Source organism: Rutilus rutilus, assembly GCF_951802725.1.
Source record: "Rutilus rutilus genome assembly, chromosome: 18".
Classification (NCBI taxonomy): Eukaryota; Metazoa; Chordata; class Actinopteri; order Cypriniformes; family Leuciscidae; genus Rutilus; species Rutilus rutilus.
In genome coordinates, this window is record NC_140231.1 from 17,194,834 (window position 1) to 17,208,844 (window position 14,011).

General features: G+C 41.1%; 1 protein-coding gene across 2 annotated transcripts in view; it reads left to right on the plus strand.

The window, feature by feature from the left end:
* The window catches only part of slc8a4a (solute carrier family 8 member 4a), a 67,801-nt gene that overhangs the window by 12,176 nt on the left and 41,614 nt on the right, over nt 1-14,011 (plus strand). For both annotated transcript variants that reach the window (XM_084386277.1, XM_084386278.1), the window contains one exon: nt 12,609-13,968. In XM_084386277.1, the coding sequence (XP_084242403.1) occupies nt 12,667-13,968 (1,302 nt within the window). In that variant the 5' untranslated portion in view covers nt 12,609-12,666. The remainder of the gene's footprint in view (nt 1-12,608; nt 13,969-14,011) is intronic.

A 14,011-nucleotide genomic window follows, 5' to 3' on the forward strand; every position in this document is an offset into this window, starting at 1 on the left:
AAACTTAAGACACTAAAAGAAAAAAAAAGTGAACCAGATCCAGACTGTGTGAATGTTATCATTGGGAGATTTGGCAGCAAACCGTGGCATGTTGGTCTATGTATGAATGATTGATTGTGAATGGAGAGAGGGTCGCCTTGTGGGGGCTTGTGGGTATACGGCCTCATCTACACTGTCACACCATGAGACAAGCAGAGAGGGTGCCTGGGGCAAATGTCACTAAGTGGAAAGGAGCTAAGACTGGAGGAATAAAGAGACACAGGCATTATTTTTGGCTGGCAAATGCCATATGTTGCCTTTTGAGGGTCCACAGTAGGCGACCTTTCCAGAGTGCCCATGGTTGAAATGAGAAAGATGACAGGTGCAGGAAATTGGTTTTAACGAGAATGAAACTATTCACCCAGCAGAAAATGCCATCCACAGGAACCGACTCTGAGGCGATAGATCGGTCATGCAAGACCAACTTGAGGAAGACATTGATTTGCCAATGGCTCGTCAATAGAAATAATACATGACAACATTGACCATTTATTGCTTTGTTGACGGATCTGGCACACATGTCATTAAAAATCATTTGAAACTTCATCTGGCCCACCTTAAAGTTTAACGCGTCTTGCCTGAAGGGGTTGAAGCTTGGCTGGTTAGCATTGGACCAGTTAGCTTCTGCTGTCAGATGCCATAAACACCATCTGGACCCAAAATGCATCATTTTCCATTGACTGACATTTGAAAGTAGCAAAATAAGCATATAAATCACAGATATGCCTTCCTTTTATTTCAAGGGCTGTTAAAAGTGTTACATTCCATTTTTTCCCCGATCGCTTTTCACATCACAGTTTATTTTGTTTGGAATTTTATGTTATTATATTTAGATTATTAATTTTCTTAGTTTCCTTTAGTTTTCACTTTATCATTGTTAGGTTCCTGAGATTTAAAGTTTCAGTTCATTTAGTTTTCATTGCAGTTTTTGATAACGAGAATTGCACTGTTTGGGATCTTGTGGTGCCATCAACACCGTATCAGCATTGTTGTGATGTCATTCTCCTGCGGCTCCAATGCGATCAGTCACATGACATTTACAGCTCAGGTGATTGGCTTAACAATGTCTGGTCATGTGCTAGGTAATTTAGGCCTCATTTGCCTCACCAATAGCAAACAGTTATGCTATAAAGCATATTTGCTTTTAACCACACCACACCATACCATTAACCAAAGATCTATACTGTTCCACACCGAGGTGCACCGTCAATCATTCTCACAAACCCTACAGAGCTCCTGCTTACTCTGCTACAGCCCTGCTTATTATGTATTTAAAGCACTGTATGACTCCCTGCTGGTTTAGGCCCGTCGACTTCCCTCCTGTCAAAGCCACCAGGAGAGTGATGAATGCTTTATGGAGAGCGAGAGGCTACTTGAACTACTGCGATCTGGATAAACCCGCAGCGCAAAAAGGTCCGCTCACATATATGCCGTGTTTATTTGACTGTCCATCGTTAAGATTACAGAGGGCGTGTGAGCAATGTTGCACGTTTCATGAATATTGATGCGTACGTGGACACGTGGGCGGCGTATAGAGAGAGCGCTACATGACAGTTGTTAATATGCAGGGATCCGAGGGTGGGAGAATCTTCATGTTTTTTTGCAGTCCACAGGAGAGGAGGCTGACCCATTTAAATGGCAGATTCGACGCGTGTGGTGCCTCACAATAGGGTGAGATAGCAGGAAAACTACTAGACTATGTCAAGGAAAAGGAAACGTGGGCACTCTGAGGCACTGATGAGATCTGTTTCCAGCAAACATATGGAGAATGATTGCATAGACTATAAAATTAGACTTCATAATATGCAAGGAATGGTAGAGCTGTGGGGTTTGCATGATTATGTAAATGTTGTGTGTTTTTGTGAGAATATGTGCACTTTTTGTCTTGTATAATTGTGTTATTTCATAATTACAGCCCTCTGTGCGTTCTTTTTAAGTGTTTGGATACTGAAGTTATTTCTTTCATTACAGCCGTAAATTCTTTGACTGCACTGCCCACCCTCCCCCATCTCTGCCCTCCAGTATGAGGAGCTTCAAAGCTTGAGATTTCACTAAGATCTCTTTCCATCCATCTCACATTGTGTCACTTCCTCATTTTCTCTCTCTATCCTTTCTGCTTCCTCTTCTTTATGTCCTATTTTCCATTCTTCTCATCTCACTACACACCTCATATAAAAAGCAACATGTCCTTTGATTATAGAGATGTTCGTAGAATGAAAGAAGGTGGTGTTTGAATCAGTCCACAGACAGTCAATGAATCTCTGTGTGCAGTGATGCTTATGAAGTAGCATCATTCTTAACCAAATGACTCCACTGGATTTATTTTTGCTAATCTTGTTCATTCAGTGTTTCATTTGAGAAACTGAACTGGCTTTTATGTGGCTTTTATGAGTCTTTCAGACTCTTTAAGATATATTTGTGACGGGTAGTGATGTAGTACTCGAGTCCGAGACCGGTCTCGAGACCGATTTCTACTTTCTCGGACTCGTCTCGGACTTGTTCCTTCAAAGACTCGGTCTTGACTCGGTCTCGACCCTTCAAAGACTCGGTCTTGACTCGGACTCGGCATAGGCGGTCTCGTCCCCATCACTAGTCCACTAGAATACATACCACTAGAAAATTTCAAGAAATGAATGAATGAAATTCAAAGAAATTCATGAATCCTAATTGTAATTTTATAAATAGGCCAACTGAACACCCGATGATAGATAGATAGATTTTCAAATACAGTCGAGTCCGAGTCAAGACCGAGTCTTTGAGAAAGCAAGTCCGAGTCGAGACCGAGTCTTTAGGAGTCGAGACCAAGACCATAAAAACATGCCAGTTTTCATATTCATGATTTAATATCACCCCAGTTAATAATCAACAGTTAGGCCAACGAGTCAAGACCGAGTCTTTGAAGGAACAAGTCCGAGACGAGTCAGAGAAAGCAGAAATCGGTCTCGAGACCGGTCTCGGACTCGTCTCGGACTTGTTCCTTCAAAGACTCGGTCTTGACTCGGTCTCGACCCTTCAAAGACTCGGTCTTGACTCGGACTCGGCATAGGCGGTCTCGTCCCCATCACTAGTCCACTAGAGTACATACCACTAGAAATTTTTTATTTGCTCTGCATGTCCTAACTATGATTTAAAAAGTCAGGGTGGGCTTAACATGTTGATGACAGAGCAGCACTGCTGAAGCAGTTTAGAAAAATAGGCAGAAGATGATGCATGTGGTAGGGATTTTTTTAATGATAGTAAAAGCATAGTCCATATTAAGATGTCAAGACTGCTCCTCTAAACAATTCCCAATCTAGCTTAGTCTGTAGGCCTAACTGTTGATTATTAACTGGGGTGATATTAAATCATGAATATGAAAACTGACATGTTTTTATGGTCTTGGTCTCAACTCCTAAAGACTCGGTCTCGACTCGGACTTGCTTTCTCAAAGACTCGGTCTTGACTCGGACTCGACTGTATTTGAAAACCAACGAACTCGGTCTCGACTCAGTCTCGACCCTTCAAAGACTCGGTCTTGACTCGGACTCGACATAGGTGGTCTCGTCCCCATCACTAGTGACGGGTGTGAAGCATTAATCTTAACAGAAGCCATAATAGAAAAATTAAAACAGAAATTGAATTTTTTTTATCTGTCTGTAAATCGATCGGTCGATCTATCTATCTATCTATCTATCTATCTATCTATCTATCTATCTATCTATCTATCTATCTATCTATCTATCTATCATCGGGTGTTCAGTTGGCCTATTTATAAAATTACAATTAGGATTCATGAATTTCTTTGAATTTCAACTTCTTTTCAACTACAATTTGTCATCCCATTTGCAACCTTTATAACTTTAATTAACAGGAATTTAGACAGGAATCTAACAGGAATTTAATCAATCTTTTTATTTTATTTTTTGTTGATGTTACATAATTGCACATTATTCGTTTCTACACTACAGGTTGTCTCCACAGTTTTTTTCTTTATGAAATCATGCTGTTAGCTTATGCCGTTATTGTAGGAGTCCTTCTCATTTCATTCTGAAGAGATAAGAAAGATGATGTGGGAATACAGGACGTCCGCGTTCCGCCCGCAGCCAGTCGAACGAGCACTCGCTTAACAATGAAATGTGACACCAGTGACATTAAAACATCCTTATAAAGACTGGCTTAATTTCCCGCCAATTATGACATGCCCTGTCGAAGAAGCGTGAAAGGGCCTGCAACAGAGGAGAAAAGGAACAGATGAAAGAGGAGAGCATGGAAACGAAAGATTTTCTCAGGCCTGATCGCGGAGTCACGGGAGGTAATAATGATGAACAAACGATGGTTGTGTTGTTAAACATCGAGCTGACCTGCTGCTTTTCTCAGTTTGTTTCCTAATTGGGTCTGGTGCGCTAGTGAGACACAGATTCCCCATGCTGGGCCGTGTGTGTGTGTGTGTGTGTCATGCTCTCTTACACATCTCTGAAGTGCAACATGACCGCCTGCCACCACTGGTCCTAATTGATCATCATTGTTATGTCTTTGTTATGGCTGCACATACTGCTATTTGCGAATTTGCCGTTTTAAAGAAAACACATTCTTTCTTACGTATGTGGCTCTGCAGCTTTATATCACATCAGAAAAGATTTCATTCCAGCTGGATAAAGCCCCAAACTGCTCTGCACATTGATTTACAAGTCTGAATGAGGAGCCATAATGATTCTTCGAGCAGCTGTCCTCAGTGACACTGTGTTTAATATAAGCTTAGCCCTGCCTCACATCCACTACTGTTAAACTGTCCATTTGTGCACTCAAATGGGAAGGTTTTTGGGGGAGATTCCTGTAAGGAAGCTAAATTAAGATTGAGGGATGTCTGGTAAATATTGACTGCTGTGGAAGGAAAAGGAGGAGGATGGAGGGACAAATATTGACAAATTTGTTAATAATCGTCTCAAACTGAGAAATCTTTATTGGTGAATCTCACCTTAAACCTGCCAACAACATGTCCTGATCATAAAATCACAAGGAAAACACAGGACATAATTTTTTTCTTAAAGAAACAGAAGACTATTTTAGGACCTGATTCTGAGTGAAATTGTTATACTCGTCACAACTTCTAAACATTCTTTCATCAGATGAGCCATCACAAAAAAACTGTATAAGTGTTGTCTTTTTAAATGTGTTACAGTGTGTGGAATAGTAATCAAATGGTGGGCTAGAGGCAGGTGAAATATGGAAGCATTAATGAGAAAGCTTTGAGAATCATGTGGGCTTAGATATGCAGATATCTGGGGTGAGTGGATAGTGAATCCATCAGTACTGAAGTTTTAACATTGCTTGATTTGAGACTTGATAGAAAGGGTTTTTTACCTCCTGTTCTACCTTAACCAATACTGTATTCAAACTTTTTGCCTCTGTTCTTCCTTTGTCCTTTTCGTCTGTATTCTTCCTCCTTTCCATTCTGACACTCCAGCTTTGTTACCTGTCAGTCTGTCTACCATCTTCTCCTATTTCAACTAAACAGTCTTTCTCTTTTTCTTTATCGCTTTTTTTCTCTCTACACCCTTCACCTCGGGAGACTGAACATGTCTCCTCTCCCTCAAAGTGAAAGACCGTTTTTACTCTCTGGGCAAAGGGTCTAAAGCATTCATATTTTACCACCGCTAAAAGCCTTAAGCGAGATTAAGGATTTAATAGTCTGCTAAAATCACTCAGCATATTTAAAACAAATCTTTTTTAAATGTGTGCTGTTTTGTCTTAGTAGAGAAACTATTACAGTCAGACTTAGCTGGAGGATTTGTGTTGTTTTATGAAACTACTTATAGTTGACTTTGATATGCCTTATTTTACAGGATGCGTACAACATAAAACTCTGTGCTAAGAAAATGAGTTTTGAAAAGACTGAGGGGAGACCATATTTTTGGTGTCTAGAAATATAAAGATACAAATGAAGTGCCGTGAGCTCTTAACAAAATAGTTTTCATTCTCGCTGATTCTTTGGGTAACACTTTATCATAATGAGGACGGTTATACAGTACGCTTTATTGGCACAATAAAGTTAGCATTGGTTAATGCATTGGGTCTTATGAACTAAATATGATCAACGATTCTTTAATAGTATTAATTAGGTTAACATTGACTCTTTCCCCCGCCATTGATGGGATTTTCCATCATTAATGACACAACACAATATTGTGTATGAATTGTCAGTTACGCAATATTAACTTCTTCTTTATTGAATTGTTGTATAAAAAAACATATCACACTTGCTATCGTACAAGTGGACAAAATATCAGTGATTACCTTTAGCTGAATCCCAGCAGTGTTGACATTCAGGACAGTAGTCTTGCACATGCCATATTGATAAACCATAAGCTGAAAGACCCTGATGAGCTTGTTTAATCATTTATAACTGTCCACAAGTGTGACTTAGTGTGTTCATAGTGCGTGTGTAGATAGAGTGTCAGGGCAAAAATATGGAGAGCTGTCTTGTTATTATGGGAATCGGCCACAGCTAGATTCACAGGTGGAATGAATCCCCAGTAGACTGCGCACAGCAGTTCATAAAAGCCAGAGAGCTAAACACTGCATTTTTAAATCATACTGGGCTACACACACACACTGACAGATGTCTTTGAAATGATTCAGACTGTTGCATGTACATGAGGCGTTTTTTTGTTTCCAAGAACTATTAGATGGCTTGATGTATTTTTTAATGATCATCTAATATGTGTCTGTTTTTGTAAGTCTGCAAAAGAATCAACACTCTTATGACAACTTGTAATAACTCAAGAAACGACAGTGTATTGTACGACTTGAATTGGGGGGAAATGTGAAACAAAAAAAAAAATATCCTATGACAATCGTGGTCGGGTTTAGGTTGTACGTTCTACAGCCCAGCTTGTATGACTTCAACTTATTTTATTCAAAATAAACGTACCAATTATTACAAGTTTTCACGAGACCAGGTTGGAATAGCCATGCTGTTCACAAACAAAACCATGATCAGTATGCTTTTTCTTATAAATCCGGCTGACCAGGAAAGTCAGTTTGGGGACAAAACAAAACATACTTTGAAACTGGAAACCTGATTAAATGAGGCAATCTTTTGAGGCATCAGAAGCCATACATTATCATGCTATCGTAATCCATGTGTGCTCTTTTCCTCTGAGTGTGCATGAATCCTCTAGGCTGTCAACAGTAGCTCATACTGGGTTATGTGTTCCTTATCCTCAGGCTTGCTCATATAACTGAGGGCTTTGTAGTGCTGCTCACTGCTCCTTTAGCCTTGCGGCCCGCGCTAGCCATGCTGCTGTGGTGTGGATGCTGTGCATATTCCAATTAATGCAATCAGCCTCTTGATTGATGTGTCCATCAATTGTAGATCCCTCTAACACTCTGCCTGCAGGATGGTATACACTGCCATGCAGTGCTCTGTTCTGTTCTTCCTCTCACATTTGCTTGCTTGTATGCTCTCTCATGGGAAATTAATAAGATACAGTCCAAATGGTGTGCGAGATAAGCCCTGACTCTTGATAGGCACCGTTGGCTGAGAGCTCATGCTAAGGACTCAGGAAACAGCCTCAGTGCTATTTATAGGCCTGGCATCGTGTGTGGCAATAGTGGGGGAGCGTGCTTGATGCCATGTGCATGATTTGTGCCCAGGAAAGTGCATAAGGGGTAGGGTAGGTGAACACGCTAATGTCATCAAAGCGTTAAGGCAGGGCTGAGACGTGTCATATTATTTTTGAGTGTCAGTGTCGGGGCTGTCAAATGATTAAAAATGTCAGTTGAATGTGTCATATGGCAATGAATAAATCGTAGTTAATCACATATAGCAATATTTGTTGAGAAAGGCCTTAAATAAAGATAAATAAATGATGTTACAATATTGTGGTAGAGGAATGCATTAAACAGAAATTGCATAGTGGCTTTAGAACTCTCTTATTATGTATTTATCTTAAATATTATATTATTTGTCTTATTTCCATAAGCCTTAGACTTAGGGGCTAGTCACACAGTGCAGATTCTGTCTGTGCTTATTTTCTTTTATTTTTGGTAAGTAAACTTGCTCTAAATGGACATCTTTGGTTGTTGTGTTTTAATTTGTTTTAATCTGTTTTTACAGCTTGTTCTCATTTGTATTCATAGGTATTTGAATTAAATGTTTATATTTTTGTATGTTTGGATATGCTCTGAATATAAAATATGGATGTACTGGCAGCAAATGAAGTGTATTTACATATGCATAGCTTTAGAAATGTAAACACCTTTTGTGTATAATATATTTTAATTTTGAACATATTTGTGGCATAAAATTTTACACTGGCGTTCAAAAGTTTGAGGTTGTTAAGATTTTATAATGTTTTTGAAAGAAGTCAGAAAGGATACATCTACACTGCATTTATTTTGATAAAAAAAAAAAAAACAGTAAAAACAGTAATATTGTGAAATATTACAATTTAAAATAATTGTTTTCTATTTCAATATATTTGTAATTTTTATTTGTCAGGGGGCATGATTCATATTTGTCAGGGGGCATGTTTCATTCCGTAAATGTTTTAATCTTTCACTAAATTAACTTATGTTAAATAGACAGCCCTAGTTTGAGCCATGCACGTCTGCATCATGTGCATATCTGCATTTTCAAAGGGGCAATGTGGGGTCTGACCTTCCACACATGCAAGCTAACAAAGATTATCCTATGTCACATTATCCTGTCACATTAATGACCTGGATGTGACCTAGACTTTGCGTGACAACCCAGGCATCATCACACATCCTCTTAGCGGAAGATGATCTCATATATCTCCAGGGTTGCCAACTCTGTAAAACGTGCGCGCGGAGAAATTTTTTGGCAACCCTAACCCTAATTTGAAAAATGTCAGTCCTTGTTTACTTAGTATAAACCCTGATTTATGGGAAAAAACGGGGGGAAAAAAACGTATAGAATGGAAACGTGTTTTCAAAATGTACAATTAATTTATTGATTGATCGATTGATATAAAAAAAATTAAGATAGAGGTGATTAAATAACAAACATGTAAAACAACAACATCAAAACAATAAGAAATCTCAAAACAAAAGGGACACATAATAGTTACTCCACCTCCCCAGAAAACCACAACACAAGTTTCACACATTAGGCCTGTTGTAGCCACAGTGGCAGAGTTGGCCTGCTTCACTACCTCTGCAGGAGGCTCGTATCTGAAGCAGGGTTCGATCCGTTCATGAACGTTCATTGCGTCTGTCACGTGACAAATGAACGAAAGACTCGGAAGGTAAAGTATGTATTTATGTTTCCTGTAAATTATTTTTGACTGCATTATATTGATTTCTTAATTCAGAATATGATAAAGACTGCGTAGGTGGATGTGTTCGGGGAATTTGGCTGTTAAAAGTATAAAATTTAAAGCCCCTTAAATGAACGAAATTACTCGAAAAAAGTCGGCCAGGCGTAGGCAGATCTCTGTCAGTCAGTGCTCTATTTCCCAGCTCCGTTACGTCGCCTTTAGGTCGGCCCAAAACGTTTTGTCGGTTTGACAAAACGAAGTTTGTACCATGAGCCTATTTTTATTGAGCAAATAGCTAGCCCACATAACGCACGTCAGACAACGTTCGCAACTATAGTTGAAGTCTGTAGTGAAGTCTATGAAGTCTATGTCTGTAGTGAAAGGCACACCATTTTATTATCTGCTTACCTTGATTGTCATCCAAACTTTCAAACGCGCATCAGTGGCTCCGACTCCGAACCTATGCTCCGAACTCTCTCTGAACTTTTCACACGCAAAGTTCTGACGTATCAGGTTTCAGCGAATCAACGATCAGAGAATACTGCAGTGAGAACGTTGTAGCAGATGTTACAGCTGTGTGCCTTTAACTCCTCTCCTGTCATTAATACGCTGTGGTCTAGTCATCAACAGAAAATGAACGGATTGAGAGGGGAGAAACGTGGATTTTGGCGTGACATTTCTTGCGTGTGCGTGAGAGCGTGAGATTGATGCTGAAAGCGTGAGTGTCACGCCAGATGCGTGAGAGTTGGCAACCCTGTATCTCAAAGCAGCCAGAGATACGAATGTGTGTGAATGTGTGACTTAAGCCTTGTTGATACTTTTGCCAGCTCCACACCACAAACCTCTGCTGACTGCGCGGTCTCCTCCCCAAACGGGCGAGGCGTTTATACTTGACGCGCTCACAGTTGTACTATTTTTTTAAATGACAGGGGCCAACTCGGAGTTATTGTCCTCTAAACCATCAGGAAGCAGCTGTAAGAATTAATGTACACACGTGACATTGTTTGTTTTTATTATACTTCTCCAAACCCACGCTACCAAAAGAACCAAACAAGAAATGTGTTAATCTTGAGATTATTCTTTGTGACATTAGAACAAAATATATGTTAGGGTAGGGTGAAGGGATGACGCGAGGACTCAACATGTAGAAGTGATGGGCTTTTTAATGATAATAATAATAATGAAATAATGAAATAAATCACAAACATAAACTACCCCGAGGGGGAGGACTGGACTGGACTGGACTGGACTGGACTGGACTGGACTGGACTGGACTGGACTGGACTGGACTGGACTGGACTGGACTGGACTGGACTGGACTGGACTGGACTGGACTGGACTGGACTGGACTATAGATGGTGTACATACGAGCACAATTGGCACAGGACTGCAAACACAAGGAGAATAAATAGGGAGCAAACAAGGCAGGTAACGAGGGAGGACAGGTGGGGCAAATTAATCAATAATCAGGTAACAAGATGGGCTGGGTTAGACAATAGACGAGAGCACATGGCACAAGGAAACATAAATGACAAGCCATACACCAAACATGACTAAAACACAAGCACATGGCCAGTGAAAACAATCACAAGCCACGTGCTCACACAAAACGAGACATGAACGCGCAGCTAATGAGAACTCATTACCTGCGAGATCAAACAAAACATACTGCATTCATTTAATGCAAATTTTACTTTTCACTTATAAGGCTTTCCATAATATAGCACCTTCATATTTGTGTGAACTACTTCATGTGTATTCACTACTCAATCTCTTAGGTCTTCTTCTACTACGACTCTAGTTATACCATCTGTATGTTTGACCACCATGGGATGTAGAGCCTTTAGTTTTACTGCTCCGAGTCTTTGTTCTCGTCTTTACATTTTTAAAGCATGTCTTAAAAAATTTTTTTTAGATTAGCTTATTCTGATTGACAGAGCCTTTGTGTATTTTTATTTTCTTTTTTGTTCATGTTTATATTCATTGTTCATGTATCTTATTGTTTGTAAGGTGTCATTGAGTGTCTTGAAAGGCGCCCTTAAATAAAATGAATGTAAACATAAACCGCGTGCTACACAAAACACACATGGACAGAAGAGCGTACGGCCCAAACGAACTCGAAATCGCACACTCACACAACAAGACGGGGCATGGTGTTCGTATCCCGGCACTTCTATCTAGTTTGGTTTCGGTTCTGTGTCAGGATTCAGACATTCATGCTCGTTCTCGTGCGCTCACAACAAAAGACAAAACACATGGAGCATGAATGTCCGAATCCCGACACAGAACCGAAACCAAACTAGACAGAAGTGCCGGGATACGAGCTCCATGCCCCGCACACAAGACAATTCTCATGGACAGAAGACAAGACAAGACAGTAGTGTCAGGGCTCTGTCACAAAACCAAGAATAAACTAGACAGAAGTGACAGAACCCTGACAATATATGGATATAAGAACATGTGTAAAAAACTACAATCTCTCAATATGAGGTTGTGCATCTTTGGAAGAAGAGCCGCACGCAAAGTTACAAAAATCCGTGCACACCGCCACACGAAATGGGGTCTCGCTCACTCAACGCGCATGGCCGCCTACATCACGCTGACGCCATTTTTGTCGTGCAAACCGTCAAATGCCTTTTTGTCAATAAAGCAGTCAAACAGTTTTTTGCTTGTATATGTCTTAATGTGTGGAAGGTCTATATATGATAATTTAAGTGGTGGCCTTGATCATTGCATGAGAGAAAGAGAGTAAAAGCAGACCAGCAAAAAATAAAAACGTTCATTAAAAATATCGTGAATTATTTGATATAACAGGCCAACAACATTTATTTTATATTTACCTTGGAAACTGATTATTCACACATTATTCACATGTGACTCTCATCTACTAAACTCAAAGACTGAGTGAGCAAAATGGATGAGGTCTGATTTCTACATTAAATGAATTGTTGTGTTTTCCTTTCTTGTAATAATCAAGAAAATGTGTTGCAAAACACATCCAAAACAGATGTGTACAGTTTGTCAGGACTTATCATATTGTTTATAGAGTTGGCTAGCTTGTGCTCTCTGAGACGTACACTCTCTAAGAGTTCACCATGACGCAAGCTGTCTTGTGCTGTCAGAAACTCTGTTTGAAACAAACAGCAAACCTCATTCTCCCTGCATGATCCTGAACTATATCTGTGTTTCAGGTGATGCTTGAATCAACTTTTATTAATATGTCACATTTAGAGACACTTAACAGGTCCTTTTTAAAATGATCATTCTCATGGAAAGTGAATATTCTGTTTCTTTTGTGTGTTTCAGAGGTTTATTGATCGTCAACTCTGCGACTGGTGGACACAGTTACCACTACACTTCCACCATGCTTCATTTGCGCCTTCCGTCAACTCCTTGCCTTTCCTCTCTCCTCCTCCTGATCTTCCTCTCGGGCCTCACTCATCTCTCTCAGGCCGGTGGCGACACATCCCACAGCAGCACAGGAAACTGTTCAGGGGAGGACAGCTGCTCTGAGGGCGTCGTCCTGCCGGTGTGGAACCCCCAGAACCCCTCAGTGGGCGACAAGGTGGCACGTGCCATTGTCTACTTTGTGGCCCTCATCTACATGTTCTTAGGCATGTCCATCATCGCAGACCGGTTCATGTCATCCATCGAGGTGATTACGTCTCAAGAGAAAGAGATAACAATCAAGAAACCCAACGGCGAGACCACCACAGCAACCGTGCGCATCTGGAACGAGACCGTGTCCAACTTGACCCTCATGGCTTTGGGATCGTCTGCACCTGAGATCCTGTTATCCGTGATTGAGGTCTGCGGACACAAGTTTGAGGCTGGTAACCTGGGCCCGAGCACAATTGTGGGCAGCGCTGCATTCAACATGTTCATCATCATCGCCATCTGTGTTTACGTGGTCCCAGACGGTGAGGTGCGAAAAATCAAGCACTTGAGGGTCTTCTTTGTGACGGCAGCCTGGAGCATTTTCGCCTACATTTGGCTGTACTTGATCCTGTCTGTCTTCTCTCCTGGTGTGGTGGAAGTCTGGGAGGCCGTCCTTACGTTTCTCTTCTTTCCGATCTGTGTGCTTCAGGCCTGGATCGCAGACCGCCGCTTGCTCTTTTACAAATACGTCCACAAGCGCTACCGTGCTGACAAGAACCGTGGCATCATCATTGAGACGGAGGGTGACGGCATGTTCAGCAAGATGGATATGGAGATGGACGGTCAAGGTGCCAATTCCCACCACAAAGAGTCACTTGATGGCATGCTGGCTGGTGTGGAGGAAGGAGGAGGTGGAGGGGAGGAAGAGGAGGCCAGGAGGGAGATGGCTCGTACGCTGAAGGATCTCAAGCAGAGACACCCGGAGAAGGACATGGAGCAGCTGATCGAGATGGCAAACTATCAAGTGCTGGTGCAACAGCAGAAGAGTCGAGCTTTCTATCGCATCCAGGCCACTCGCATGATGATCGGAGCGGGGAACATTCTGAAGAAGCATGCTGCAGACCAGGCCAGGAAGGTGGTGAGCTGCCATGAGGCTAATCCCCAGGAAGAGGACCCTCACACCATCTACCTGGAGTTTGAGCCCTCCCATTATCAATGCTTTGAGAACTGCGGCTCCTTAAAGCTCTCCGTGACCCGACATGGTGGAGACAGTGGCTGCACTGTTAAGGTAACGATTCCACTGTCTATACACAACAGTACTGTGATTATAT